Here is a 16020-nt window from a genome sequence, read left to right as displayed (position 1 = left end):
TCAAACCACTGTACGTTTTAGCACATAAGCATTAACAATGGATTTGCTGATTTCTTGTCACCAAGAATCAAATAAAATGGATATATTTGAAGCCAAAGTAACAAAATCTGCTATTTAGTCAGCAGTACATTGACAATATTTTACTAAAACTACATGTGCTAACAAATGCCTTAACTAGATGGTGCTTTAGCAAAAACAGGTAAATGCTTTTGACAGTTTTTCTGAAAGCCTAATCAAACCATTTGCTTTGAAAGAACATGCATTCTGTCTCTGAGGAAAGTTCAAGTTTTTGCAAGTCTGGTATCTTGAAATATCTCTTCAGCAAATACTCACTGTCTCTGTAATATACACGTAGGCACTTCAGTCTTGGGACATTATCTCTCAGTACTACTTTGTTTCCTCCAGTGGACTTGTCAACTCTTTCAATAACTTCATAATCTCGATCAGTGTAGTACAGAAAGGTATCATACACAGCAATTCCCCATGGATGGGAAAGATGAACCACCAGAGTCACACGATTTGTACCATCCACATTGCCTCTCTCAATCTAAGAAATCAGTTTAAAGATTAATATTACATTTCTTATAATAAAAGTTCGGTGTTACAATACAAAATTAAAATGCAACTAAAGTCTCTTCATACAGATCTTTATGCACAAGGTAAGAAGGACCAGCAGGAGGCCAATAATATTTTCCAGTTTTTCATTCAAATTAATGGTATATTTTTAATGGTAACCAGTAACAACAGTTACTCAGATTTTACTCAGTCCTGCAACTCCCAGTTACATAAGTAAACTGAAGTAACTGAATAAGTCATGTGAGCAATTAGAAAACATCTCCTACCACTCCTGTGCTTGTGACAGCCCAGTACAACTTTTGTTCTTTAATGTCAATGGTAACGAACTCTACGTGGTCAAGGTTGCCAGTGAAGAGGGTTTGTACGCCTGATCCATCCATGTTTGCACTGGCAACCTTTGCTGGGACTCCACTGTCAGTTCCCTGGTCTGTCCAGTACAGCTTCCTGTAACACACATCACCACATCTGTTAGCAAAGCTGGTATCAGAGACCAACAGACCAGAATCAAGAGCATGTGCTTAAATCTCTCTCCTTCCTCAGCCAAATGCTTCAGCACATGCTGAACAGAGATCGCTTTGAACCATGTCACAACGAAAAAGATATCTGGTTTGAAAAAAGAAAATGCTTGTTCTCCTGAAAAAGAGAAATACCTGTTTCTCTTGAAAAAAAAAAAAAAGCCAATTACATCACTTTTACAAATCCATATCCTCCCTTGTATCACCCACAATACTATCAGCAGGTAAACTCAGTAGAGTACTAGGACTGTAACAAGAAAGCAGGAGAATAATAATTTTGTTTCACAGATGGCTACTGCAAGGTTTCAGCAGTGAGTTTGATTCCAATCTGGAATTAAAACTACAAGTTCAAAAAATCTATAGGAAACAGAATACCATTATCTGGCTCTGGGGAATATGTGCGCTACTCTGGCCTCTTGCTGAAGAACACGTAGGGCACACGGCAGCCGCACTCCCAACTAGGGACAAAAAGTCAGGCATCAGTTTATCTGAAAGCTTGCCAAGTCACTAGGAGAACTGTCTCATTACTAATGTGGTCCTATGGAACACTGTGATTTGGGGAAAAAGGCATCATACTGTAATTTTGAGTACTCTGCCGGGAAAAAAAAAATTACAGCTCTTTTTGGGAGAGAGCAGTAAAATTGTATTTACTGCTATGCTATTTAACATGTGACATTCTTCTCATGTAGTGTGTTTTCTACTACAGACAGGCTTCAAGACAGACATCACAAGATATTTATAATATCTTATAAAGAAAGACTTTAGAATTCTCTTTACTCTGAGTTACCATTTTTCAGAGATTTTTTTCACAATCATAATATTCTGAGATTAAACAATTTTAACATATATGTTAAATTAAGGAGAATGAACAACTATGCAGCAGCTTATGAAGCCACGCAATTATTCTCTAGGGCTCAAAAATAGTAAACAAATTCTGCACAAATATGAAAAAAAAAACCACAAAAACCAGGTCAAATCAAGGATGGAAGCTGAAGATCCTAAAAATTAAGAAAAATGTGGAGAACTTACTCATGTGCAAAGACAACAGAAATTTTGGAAACTTACCCTCTTGCTGGATCAACTGTCAAACCAATCGGCGTGCCAGCTCCCAGAGAGGTGCCATCATTGGTAATCAGTGTCTTCCTGTACTTTACATCACTATGCAGCTTCAGGACCTACGCAAACATTGAACTCAGCAGGGCATGCAATACAGAATTTATGACAGATTTTCGAATTAAAGGAAGTAAGCCTAAATCTATAGGGAGTTGAAATTGAAGAGTCTCCCAAGCACTAGGAAGAAAAAGCAGATTGTTCTGTACTCTGACCACTTCCTGTCTCTAAAGTGCACCCCTTGAATGAGCTGCTTGCAGCTCAGAACCTGCCTATGTTAACATGTAACCATCCTAGGTATAAAAATAGTTAATCTTTCAGCTTTCATAATATCTTGAAAGTATTACAGGCTGAACAGGTTGATGAAATGTTGATTTAGAAAGTATTACTTTTTTGGTTAAATTAGCTGCCTTTTACTTTAATGGTATGTATCTATATTTTGGGATGAAGACATGGAAAACTGGGCTTATTCATAGTCATTACTGTTATTATGTACCGCTTATCCTCTATTTCCCTAAGCTAAATGGCAGTTTTATCCTTCACATAATATCAGACTCCTAGTCCCCAGAAAGCTGCATTAATATGATATCAAAGCATTTGGCAGTACACCTTACTGCATTTGATGGCAACATTCCTTTACTATCAGAGGCACTGCATTGGGATCATTGATTTGAAGCGAGATCAGTAATAATAATAGTAATTCTACCAATCAGAGGGGTTGTGTGTCAAACACCAGAAGTCTAATGACTTGAATGGAAAAACAAAAAATGTACAAATAAAGTTCCCAGAATATACTGCTTTCGATCTTTTTTACTATGCCCAAATTTAGGTTTATCTCTTCAAGTTTGAAAAATATTTAAAAATACAAACAGCTTGTAGAAAAATAGATCTAATTTCAGTTTTTCACTTAAAAAGATATTACTAATTTCTACCTGCATGTACAGCAGTGAAAAATCTAGGCTCTTATTCTCCAATTGTCCCTCTTAAATAATTACCTCAATTGACTGTGTCCCTGGGTTACTGTAATACAGGTTTGCAGATATCCAGTCCAGTGCCAGACCAATAGGAGCACCAATAACTGCTGCTGGAGCAAAAACTGTCCTGTTGGCTCCATCTGACCTCACTCTGTGAATCTCACCCTTGGGAAAAAAAAAGTTAACAAAAGTGAAGAAGTGCCAAGAGCAGAAAACACTCTTTAGTTCCAACTACACAAGGACTTACTTTATAATACAATCTTTTCTTAGCAAAGTGAAAATCCAGTAGAGAGAAATGTATTTTTGTATGCTCAATGCATAAACATAGTAAAAATATTATTGTAACTCATAATTATCCAGTGTAAAGAGGCATTCATCAACCAAAACCTGATCAACAGAAATAGAATTACTATATTATATAAGGTTGAACTGTATGTATTTAAGCTAAAAACAATCACACTTCTGTAATTTGTATTTCATTATGAAAAGATTTTTACCGGGATACATCAGTTAACCATCTTGAATACACCTGAAATCTAGTAAAGGAAAATAGTGTTCTCTCCATGCATAAACACTTAGGAAGCACATTTTTAATAAGCTGTAATAACAGGAACTGAGACTAAGATTATCCTTGCAGCTTTCTTTGTAAGGGTAACCCTCAAAATGACGGCTTATCACTTGCAGATTCTATGGTATTAGCTACAGTGTGTGATGCTAAAGCATGATGCAAACAAGCACGAAACAGAGAGATAAGCCAGATAAAGGTCTGAAGTGGTTCCTCTAGCTGCCTTTCTGAGCTTTCTTCAGGCCGTGTCAGTTTTACGGGAGTTCTGCAAAAATCCTGCATATTATCACACAAATCTTTTACAACTAGTATTAATGCAGAATTGGAATATCAGCAGCTACCACACACTATTAAGCCCTTTGGAGAAGTGGTCAGTAGGGTTAGGGGTTAGTCTGCTTCTTTCCTCTCTTTGTTTCAGAGGGTAAGCCGGGACTGACACGGGTGTCTCAGCCCTGGGAGCAGCAGCAGCCTGAGACCTGCAGGCCAGGGTTACAGACAGGGGCACAGCCCACAGTCAGGCATTTGGAGCTCAAGAACTTCCCAGCACTCGCCTGCACCAGCACTTCCCTTCCCCACGGTGCGAGGGGACACATCAGCTCAGGGCCCCCGCACAGCCCAGGGCCCCCCGCTCAGCTCTATCTGCTGGCTGAGACCTGTCGAGAACATTTTTTCAGACTGCGTGGAGGATCAAATAGATTCCTGAATATTTACCTAGTTTCTTGGGGAAAGGTTTGCTTAAATAGGTCTATTTAAATAATTCATGGGAACGAAACATTTTAGAAGAATAAATAACTAAATAAATAATAATTCCTTTATGAGTGACACAGAAAAGCCTCTAAAACTAGTGATTTTTGAACTTATTTTTAATTGAAACCCACAAAACATAAGGGAAATGGGTTGGAGGAAAAAAAAAAACAAACATCAAACAAACAACATAACAAAACAACAAACACAAAACACTTAAATCTCATATGGATGAAAGGTAACCAGTTAGTGTGATTTCTGTAAAACATGACTATGGAAATCTCCTTATCTACCACGATACTTCTCCAGACCTAAGCTTTGCTTTCCTTGAAAAAATAACTGCTTTTGTGTTTCCAAGAGTGAACACATATATTGCTGAACCTGCAGTTTCCTACCACAACAATCTCCCAGACTTTCACAGATTTTTTTTTGTGTTCATGATGCAAAAATTGGGAATTTTTTGTGGCAAGTTAGCCTTAGGGAGCACACAGCATCTCTTAGATCAGCAAGGACAACCATTAAAAATGTTTAGTCAAACAATTATACTCAGCTATTAAAATCAGTTCAAACTATTTCTTAGACCTATAAGTTTCATAAGAGCTACCTGGAAACTGTTGTGAATCTGACACCATCTTCTATTTAAGGAAAAAGATGCCCCCCTACTGTGTTACTTCATTAAGCACTCAGACTAGATGCACGTATTTTCATCATAATCTTTAGTGCCACTGTGTCCAATGTAATGCTGCCATGGAGATGTGTTCTGGTTGTGTTTGCAGAACTAAGTTCTAAATCAACAGAGAAGAGTGAACTATAGCAATGGGCTGAGAGTATCATTCTGTCAGTGCTTTCTGATATTTCCTGTTTGTGTCTCTGGCTGAGCCAGAAATCACATTAATCAAATACTGCAGCTGAAAAAGACGAAAACTAATTTACAAAAGAGATCAAGCTTCTTTATCTTATCCTGGTAAGGGGAATAAAAACCCTTCCAAAAGAACAGAACAACCTCAACTTGAATTTCTTTCAATTATATATATATCAAAATTGTTACCTGACAGGCTAATATATTTAAGTCAAAAACATTATTTTAAAATAAAAAAGTCTAATTTTAGTGCACATTTTGAACACAAATACTAACTTACCGGATTTTCAACCCAATAAATCATCTGTTCCGAGTCATCAAAGTCAACATCAACACCATTTTGAACTCCTGCTATTGGAACCATAGCATCATTGGTCTTCTCCTCAGGGTTCAGAGAAATTCCATAAATTATATTATCTCTTACAGCAATAAGGAAAGGATGTTCAACTGTGAAAACATATAATGTAATTTAGAGTTGTTTCTGATCAAATAAATGGCATCATGATATACTTCCCCTCTCCCACACAGAAGTCTCTGATGCTGGGAATGGTTGAATGTTACCAGTGATACTTTCCAACCATCTACCTCTGAGTTTGTTCCCTCACTAGGAGTGAGGTTATTGGTTATTGTAATTGCTGTACATTTAAAGTTTCAGCACTGTGCAATGAGAATGCACATGCAAGCAAATTCTGAGAAAGAGTAAGTAATGAGGCAAGATCTCTCATTGCTGGCTGAGGGAAGAAGCTCTGAGCAGCCTCTTCAAACCTCTGAGAATGGGAACCCACAGGACAAAGCTCTGAGCACTCAACAGGACATTCCTTAGATGTGTTCTAATTTCTGCTGAGCAGGACTCACAAGCAAGATACAATGTCACAGCAGCAACTGCTCATCTTTATTAATATACATAATTGCAGCACTGTGGTCTCTTGTTTTATCTCTAAGGGAGCAGACATACTCCTTTACATTATATTTACTTCTAATAGGCAAGCTTGTACCCTTGTGCTTAAATCTTACTAACAAAGGCAATCTAGTCAGGTGATTTGAGAACATGCATTGGAGAGCTGTAGAATGTGAGTCAGCAATTTCATTTCTCATCTGCTAGGGAGCAGGGGAAGAGAGTCTCCTGAACACCAGCTCCCCTCTTCCTTGAGCTTTTGCCCTGGAGAACAAATTCTAGTCTCTTCTCTCCATAGGTAAAGCTACCACTTGGTAGGGAATTAGGCTGCTGCTGCATAGAAGGTCGCAATTTCCTCTCTTATAATAGATCAAAGACCTTTTTTGGGTTTTTTTTTGTTTGTTTGTTTTGATTTTCTTCACTAGCTGTTTAATACATTCATATAATATTGCAGTGAAAATTTTTACATGAAAAACCACAAACCACAGCATCATTGCACGTTTTAAAAATCATTCTCCATATTTCTCTCTGGCAGCTGGAACTATTTGTCAAATTTGGCAGAAGCTGACATATCATTTGTCTCAGCACAGAAGTCATATTTTGGCAAATGATTCCCTGAAGACATATAGCTAGCTCTGCCTGGGGATTTCTTGGACTTCTTTCATTTTTTTTTCTTCCTAAGAATGTGACACACTAGTGCTCTTCTATCAAATGTTTGCAAGGAACTGCTAAATTCATGTGAAATTATTCCAATGCATACAAGACCTGGAGTCATTACCCCTTTCTGATTGCACACAATCCAACACTACTGAACCCTGCTGAAATACAGAGATGTGAATTCTCTGGGCTAGACAATTTGTACTTCAGAAGTCTGACAGGCTCATTTAAAGCAATCCTGTTCTACAGAAATTTTTTTGCTGACTGCTTCCTTTAAGTTTATCACCCATGCAAATCTATAGTCTGATTATTCCTCCTTTGTGTAATACACAACAGAGCAAATTTGCTAAACTATACACATCTGAATTCCATATCGCTTCACCAGATAGACATTAATATAACTTCTGCAATTTTTAAACTTAATGCATGATTACACGACAAATGAAAATTCATGTACTGTTATATTAAATATGCAAATTTATCATATTAATACAATATTTTAATATACACAGATGTCTTGCTTTGTTTCCAAGCTGGCTTGCTACATTACCATCTTTAATATCAACCTGAAATGCAGTTTAAAGTAAAGTAAGTGCAAAGGCAATCTTATAAAATTAGGATTCTTCATCTCATGTAGAGCTAGAAATTGTGCAATCCTAGAACCAATGCCATTCCATCAACATGTGGTTAGCAGTATTTAATACACAAACTAAGCGGGCAGAGACCTGCAATATCATTGTTTTGTAGAGACACTGGGCAACCAAATGCATGCAGCTTAGTTTAAGCTTTCTTCTGAAAGTTTTTGCTGGCCTATTAAAGTAAACATGAACAGCAAGGATAGTAGTAAATATCAGAAAATAAATGGCAAATGCCTATTCCTTTGTAATCATTAGCAATAATTAAAATATTTTACCATTAAAGGAATCAGCCTATTTTTAATAACTTTTTCTACTGTGCTGGCCTTCAGCAAACATTATTTTTAAAAATTTCCAAAATATGTAGATTTTTTTTTTTACATACTGTTTTAAATGTGTAAGTTCCATCTAAAAATAAAAAAAAAAATAAGCCCGTGTCATTTAAATTCATTGTACTTCACAGAAAGATATTTCTATTTCTCTATTACACAAATGATATTAAGTAATTATGTAACTTATGAAAGGGCCACAACTGTACCTAAGTAGACCCAGGGAACTTTGCAACATGTGGGAAATAAAGACAAGAACCATTAACAGCTCTTTTCAGTGGCCGGACTCTACACATGCATGTGCTTCATCACTGCTTTGTTCCATCGCTTTCATCACGGTCCCTCTATAAGCCTGCTCATACTAAAACCAGTACAGATTTCTAAAAGAATCCCTCTTGGTTTTAATAGATTAAACAAACTCACACTTCCTTTCAAATTACATAAACTGTTAATTCTCTTACTGCTGCTAAGAAAAATGTGATTGCAATGCAGGTCTTCAAAGAACACGTGCTCAGTATCAAGCAGCAAAACAGCACGATATGGCTCTTAAAATTTAGATAGTTTTAAGATCTTTTCAGCATCTTTTGACTAACGGAGATTTCTAGTGTCAGCTCATCCCAAAGATAATTTCTACTTCAATTTTAATGATTTGAAGTTTCCTTATTAGGGAGGCACCAAAGCACACTTTATATCTGTACAACTGATGGAGAAATTAATAATGAATGCTTTATCTGATTAAATTAATCTGGTCAAATTTCTGGTCACAAGCTGCCTGCCAGTAATTTGAATTTTTTGTGACTTTTTAGAAAAATTAATTGACTAAATGATTTTTACAAATCATTGATGTCTGTGGACTGTTCCAAGGAAGTTCAGTGGCACTATTTGATATGAAGCTTTGTTTGCAAAGGTTAGCTCTGTTACAGCTGTATTGCCTGTAGCACCTGTAATTTTAGTCTGTGTTTCTAGACCTCCTGCATTTGGCATACTGATTTTTTACACTGGAGAGGAGAAAAAGCTCAAGCTGTGAAATTTTGATCTGAATTCCAAAATGCATTAGTTCAGATAGGCTGAAGAGAGTGATGAGGAACAGGGAGAGCATCTCTCCTGATTAGAGGAAAATAAAATATTGTGACTAACTTCTTAGCAAAATACAGGCTGAGAAAGAATGTGACGGTCACGTCAAAAATATACAACAGAACATATAGCAGGGATGACGGAAAACTACTGATGCTATTTAGCCTGAATGACAGAAATGGCATAAGAAACAGGCATAAACTGGGGAAAGACTGTATTTGAACAGAAAATCAGGTTTCCAAATATCATAATTGTGACTTGGATGAGTAATTTGGTCAAGAAACCAAATTAATCTCAGATGGGACCTTGACTGGTGAAAGGGGACATGTGATAAGGTAGGCAAGGACAAGAAGGAAACAGACTTGAGTAACTAAGAAAGTCCCTTCTAGTCCTGTATCCTGACATTCTTACAATTGCAACTCTTAAAAACAGGTTTCCAGGCTGAATATTTATAATGAGAAGGACAACATTCTGTCAGAGTACATTTTCATTCTTTACTGATATTAAGCTCTGTCCAGATATATTCCAAGAGCAAAACACTCAATACATTGAGAAATTTTAAAATGCGGCTTCTTTAAAGTGCTTAAAAGAAAATTGAGTTCATCCATTTTCCCCAAATGAAGCATCTGAATCTCCAAGCTCTTTCCAGAACCTGGCTCCAGACCTTCAGGCCAAGTACATTCCATGCTTCCTGGATGAAGTCTGCCTGCAATGGCAAACTGATTTTGTGAGCAGCAGCCCACATATCTGAAGTATGCCTTTTGTCTGACAGAGGGATGGATTTGACAGTGTCAGGCCTTTTTTTCATCTCTCATTATTACTGCCTTACCTCTCATGCAGTTTCTGTTATCAGGAGAAAGCATCCATCCTGAAGGACAGGCACAGGAAAAAAAAAGTGGTCCAGATGAAGAAAGCAAGCAGAGGTGGCTACAAGGGGATGAGGCACAAGAATTGATACCTGAAAAGAAAATCGAAAGTATTAGCAACTCTAACAATATGAGCGGCTGGCAAGAATATTCAATGTCATTGCTACTGATAATATCAAGCCATTAGTTTTGCTATTTCCTTAAAATTAAATCAAGTTATTTCCAAGAACCACAAGCAATACCATATATTCATAACAGAACAGAATTTTTCATGTAAACCCAGTACAGTTATCAGAGTGGTCTCTTCAATTTTTTGCGTCACAGGAAATCTTTCAAACTCCTTTTCAAACTTTGCTTAGCTGTAGCAGGAGCCTGCAGGATTTTTAGTGTTTTGTCAATATAACCCTTCTAGATGGGGAATATAGATGATTTAGACAAGCTTTCTGGAGAAAGCTAAAAAAGATAAAATAGTTGCCTATATCTGTTCAAAGGTAGTGGGAGTTCAATGCATAATTTCTTGGATCACTTTGTCAGTCTAAGCCTGTAAAATGTAAAAAAGACTGAAGAAGGTGTCTACTGGCTGCTGTTATTGCTATACATCAAAATTCAACCATGTAGATCACTTTTACGAACTTGTGGCTAAAGAGGACATTTTAGGATGACCCATCTTTATAAGAAAATAAGATTCAGATTTTGAGCATGTCCTTTGCAACTGCAGCAGGCCTTAGTCTAAGAAGCTTGGAAGTTCCAGGAAATTACACAATTTTTCCTAATATAAAAACTAACAAAAACTGAAAACAAATTAACAAGATGAAAATAAAACAATGGCATAAACTCAGAACTCAAACTCTAAGAAAACTATTCATCTAATCAGTAAAACAAATCTAAACTCTAGTTGGTGCAAGATCTAATGATTTACAAAAAAGGAAAGCAGACGACAGTTTTAATACTGCATCTGGAATTTCAATCAGCAAATAATTATTTCTTCATTTGTAAACCTTAGCATGTTTTGCTATTTTGCAAATGCTTTATTCTCTTCTCTATCTGGCCACATAGAGTACAATGAACAATTCAAAATGAAAAATCATTAAAGGTACTCATTTAATATAACGAAGAAGAACAATTTTCTCCACCAGCGGTAGAAAGTTTTTTAAACTCTGGGTTGCAAAATAAAACCTCTTAAACCAGAACTATGATGTATAAATTCTTGGTACCCTCTGGTGACTGAACAATTTGCAGTGAGAGTGCTAAGTGGCCTTAGCTGTGAACATGACTGAGGAAAGTTTTGTTCCAAAACAGATCTAATGCTGAATTTATTAGCACCTTACTTAGATGCAAGTGCCTGCATCTCTCCCTGGTATAACAGTTTTCAAGAAAAAAAATGCAGGTCATTACAGTATTTATCAATCAAAAATACTCTATATACAAGAAACATAGCAGAAAATGAAAGACAACATTCATGTCAATATATTTCCCAGTCTTCAAGTCATGCCATGAAATGACAAAAAGTCTGATTTGGAAGAAAACTCTACCTAACAGGAAGAAAAAACACTTTTTTTTTTCTTTACAGTCTTTCAGCTGCAAAAGATCACTTGCATATGATCTCACGGAGGACTCTTGAATGCAATGAAGGGGTTTATTTATTATTATTGTTTCATTAAGTAAAACAATGCAGAAGTGTTTTCAGAGAAGGCTGATGACAGTAACCTTGTCTAAAGAAATATATTATTAACATATATGGAACTGAGTCTGGTATGCCAGATACAATTTTTTTAAATTAAAATGCTTTCCAAAAATGCTCCAATTTTCTAATACATAGCACACACTACTTTCCTGTTATTCTTTCTGGTTACTCATTATGCTTACATGCTGCCCAGGTTACTTTTCCTGAACACCAGGTTGGATAGGCTAAAGTGACCTTCAGCTGCAAGTCGGTAGTAGGAATTATTCGCTCACTCTAACCCAGCTGGCAAGACTGATTCCAGGAGTGCCCACGCATGACACTGCTGCATGGCTTATTTTTGTAATTATCAAAGTTGATATGCTAAACTTACCATTGGGTTGCTTTACAGGATGGATTGCCACAAGCCCCAAAGGCTGGTGAATGTTATAAATCATAACTGTCTGATTTCCTCCATGCCATTTATTGGCCCGAATTACTCGATTAGTATATCGGTCACTCCAGTACACAAAATCTTCAAAGATAGTTAAAGCATGTGGATGCTGCAATATCTAAAAGGCAAGCATGTTTAGCAATTTAGTTCTGGAGATTTGTATATAAAAAGCATGCAATGAAGTAACAGAGCTGAACATAATTTGTTTTTTAAAAAAGCAGCTATGTCTCAAAAGATATTTTTCAACAAAATAATATGAAATACCATCTATTGCCTAACAACAAGACATTAATTCTGGGGAAATATCGATTTTTTTAATGAAAACACTAAATAGACTGTGCGAGATGTACAGCATGAGGAATTAACAGACCAGTCTAACCACAGGGCAGAACATATGGCACCAACAGATAAAGACCAAATCGTAGATTTTAAAGGGCATGAGATAAAATGTCTTGTGCGACTTATGGACCTGGGAAGACTTTGCATCTCTGATAAGCTCCCCTATAATTTACCAGACAGTCAAAGAAGGTGGGTTATCTAAATTTCAGAAAACCAGGAGTGGGGCAAGAAAGATTGTATCAGCTCCTGTTTCACAAGAACTGTCTCTCTGACCAAAAATAAAAGCCCCAAGGTTCAATTCTTGACAACATATATGTGGTTATTTATACCAGCTTGTGTGTACCAGCTGAGCATCTGAACTCTGGTGCTGGCACAAGGCCAGTGGTACAGGCTGCCAGCAGCACGTCACTGGGAGGGAGCATCCCAGAGGGATGGTATTCACCAGCAAGTCCTGGCAGCACAAAACCCCTCACTGATGTCAAGAACAGCAGCAATCATTGCTCACAGAGGGTGACTGGGGAAAGTTGTTCCAAGTTTTTTGTACTTAATTTGCCTACAGCAAATGCAGCAGAAAGGCAGCAGTGTCAGATGTCATCTTTAGACTTCTTGCATGCAGACAGAACAAATGGGAAAGATCTAAAGCGCTGTATCTACACTCAGCTCCAGGTTCTGTTGAAGATCTTGAGAGAATATGAATAAGATACGCAATTCTTTTTCCCCTTGTAGGAAGCAGCTAAAATACTTCATACGCACTTCACCCAAGCATTTTGAAGAAAAATACATCCAAGCCTAAGACAGTGCAAATACGTTTTAAAGTACTATCAGCAAGGACACAGGAAAACAATGGTTTTTTATTAATGTCTTACCAGATCGCTTGCAAGCACCTGTCGTCTGTTGTTTCCATCGTAATCACAAAAATCAATATAATCAAGATAAGCATCAGCAAAATAGAGAAGTTTATTTGGGTAATCAATGGACAGTCCATTGGGCCAGTAGATTTTATTGTTAATAATAACTGTTCGCATTTTGCCATCCATGCTGGCTTTTTCAATTCGAGGGTTTTGGCCCCAGTCAGTCCAGAACATTACATGAGCACTGTAAAAAGCAACTCATGGTTACCAATCTGAAAAACAACTAGTTGCCTATTGAGAAACATTAACGAAGACTCATTAGCCAAAGAACAGACATCATGTTTTTAAGAAAAGTCCTACACAATAACACTGAAATTATTCATTTCAGCAACATTATTTACTTAAGATATAACCATAAGTTCTGTTGCAAAAATTATTTCAACACTTCTACTGCTGTTTTTATTTGTAAATAATAGCGGTATATAGAAGCTACTGTTATCACTGGTTTTCAACAGTGATTATAATCTGACTCTCCAGTTGCTAAATAAGAATTTGATATGGGTTTGTAGTTTTACAGGCATGCATTGATAATGTAAACAGTGCTACACCTGAAGAGCCCCACGTGGCTGGCAGTAAACAGAGTTCAAGGCCGTAGAAATATGTACATTAATATTTCTATGATTTCAAACGAAAACATTTCATTTACTCTATGCCACTTGCTGTCTGAAAGTAATCGCATTAATATTGTATAGATAACTATTTTAGACTTGGGGCTATGAAGGAGCCTGTTCCTTCCCAGACAGGCATACCACATTATTTTACATGCAAGTTTGTGTTATACCACCAACTGACAATACATCAGAATTTTGAATTAAAAATTCTTAACTAGGAAGCAAATGTAAGAAAATCTGCTTCACCAGAAAACAAACAAACAAACAAACAAACAAACAATTGTTACAGTGAGACATAGCAACAGGTTACAAATAATTACCATGACTTTAAATATTAAATCAATTCTGCAAACACACCATTTAAAAAATTGTCTTAAGTTTTCTCTTCCACTTATCATTTACAATTACAATAGAATTTGGGCATATCTCAAATTTGAATATGGTTACATCATAAAATATGCATCTTTTCAAAACAGAACATTAAAAAAATATCTTACTCAATTCTGGGATCTAACACTAGTCCCCTTGGGTTTGTTACATTTTCACTAATCAGCACAGTCCTGTGGCTCCCATCCATTTTAGAGACTTCAATTGTTTCCAGAACAAAGTCTGTCCAGTAAAGATTGCGACCTACCCAATCTACCGCTATACTTTCAGTCACGGTGACACCACTGTCAAACACCTGTTTAATAACAAAAACAAAACAAAACAAAACAAAATAAATAATAATAAAAAACCAAAACCAAACAAACAAACAAAAAAACACAAGAAAGAAACAAGAAAAGAAAAAAAGAAGAAAACAAACTAGTTGATATCAAATTTTTACACTTTTCATTTCTATAGATACAGAACATGGGGAACAAAATCTCCAACATTTTCTAGGTCTCTTATGCAGAATGAGTCACAATATAGCTATTAAAAGCACTGACAAAGCACGTACCCACCCCTACTAATTTCAGTGGGTCTACTGAAGAATTTAGCACCTCCTAACAGGAAAATCAGCTTATAGCCTAATGTTAAAAAAAGAGCTTCTTGAAAGCATTCCATTTTCTTTTTTAAAACAAGTTATATGACATATTGGCTTAGTATTTACGAAGTTGTTTCACTTTGTCTATGTCATCTCTCTTCTTACTATGTAGGGATTTCCCTCTTCCCCTCACTAACTGCAGACAGAGTGTCTTCATTTTCTCTCCACAACGAAGGGACAAGACTAACTTAGTGAAACTTACTATTTTTCGGTCAGTCCCATTTTGATAAGCACTCCAAATTTTATCCTCTGTTGTATCAGACCAAAAAATACGACCTGTGATTGAATCAAAATCAATAGCCACAATATTCCTCCCATCCCGAACCAGAGAATAAATACTGTGTGACTGAGAGGTGATGTTGTCCACAACTATTTGGTTACGACTTGCCACCAGCAAAAGCAGATTCCCAGATTCTGTCAAAGGAAAAGAAATTAAAATAAGCCACTAAGTTATTTAGTAGTAATTCTGCAAGAAAAAGAAACACTGAGTAATTTGACATGGCATTATAGCATCAAAGCTGTTGTATCTAGACATACATATTGAAAGGCCAAATTCAATCAGCTCTCAGGCCGAGACACTTTATCATATCCCATGTGTCCATCCTGACTTTTGGATCTACCTCAGCTTTTCTCCACCCTTTCTCTATCATTTGCTCTTTCTGCTAGACTCCTCACTTCCAGTCTTGTACCTGGTCCTTGGGTCCTCTTCCCCATTGTCCAACCAGCTTGCTGCCTATGTCCAACCCTCGTTCCTCCATAAGCCACTAGTGGTTCCCAGTCCTGATTTGCACCCCAAAGTTCTTTGTACCACTCTACTCAGCCTGGCTCTTCCTACTTTTTAGCCAGTCTGCTCTTTTTTTCCCCCTTTAGACTGCCTGTGGACCAGAGAGGAGAATAAACAGACTACAGGAAATCCATAAGCTGCTGTGGTTAGATTGATGTGCAGCAGCTTACACTGATAAGCTGTGGAAAAACAACAGAAGAGTAGCAACCATAAAGACAGCAACTACGAGAAATTCTTTATTAGTAAAGGCCAAACTTATCTGCAGGTAAATTGCAAGAGTCTTCTACAACCTGAGTATATCCCTAAACCAGGAAATCTGTGGTGACAAGTTCCACTGGGTAGATGGATCCTCCATACTGCCAGTGTACTACATAAGAGATACAGAACAACAGCCCGCTGGGCTGAGCCAGTGTTGTTTGCTCACTAGTAACGAGC

The 16020-nt window shown here is 36.9% G+C and overlaps 1 protein-coding gene across 2 annotated transcripts in view; it reads right to left on the bottom strand.

Moving 5' to 3' along the window:
- LRP2 (LDL receptor related protein 2) overlaps positions 1–16020 on the bottom strand; it is a gene marked incomplete at both ends in the record, with an annotated part of 118844 nt that overhangs the window by 51464 nt on the left and 51360 nt on the right. For both annotated transcript variants that reach the window (XM_080346928.1, XM_080346929.1), the window contains 10 exons: positions 334–547; positions 843–1020; positions 2157–2266; positions 3197–3340; positions 5624–5790; positions 9763–9891; positions 11854–12031; positions 13119–13347; positions 14272–14456; positions 15004–15215. In XM_080346928.1, the coding sequence (XP_080203054.1) occupies positions 334–547; positions 843–1020; positions 2157–2266; positions 3197–3340; positions 5624–5790; positions 9763–9891; positions 11854–12031; positions 13119–13347; positions 14272–14456; positions 15004–15215 (1746 nt within the window). The remainder of the gene's footprint in view (positions 1–333; positions 548–842; positions 1021–2156; positions 2267–3196; positions 3341–5623; positions 5791–9762; positions 9892–11853; positions 12032–13118; positions 13348–14271; positions 14457–15003; positions 15216–16020) is intronic.

This window comes from Nesoenas mayeri (genome assembly GCF_963082525.1).
Source record: "Nesoenas mayeri genome assembly, chromosome: 6".
NCBI lineage: Eukaryota > Metazoa > Chordata > Aves > Columbiformes > Columbidae > Nesoenas > Nesoenas mayeri.
This window is presented reverse-complemented; position numbering and strand designations above follow the sequence as displayed.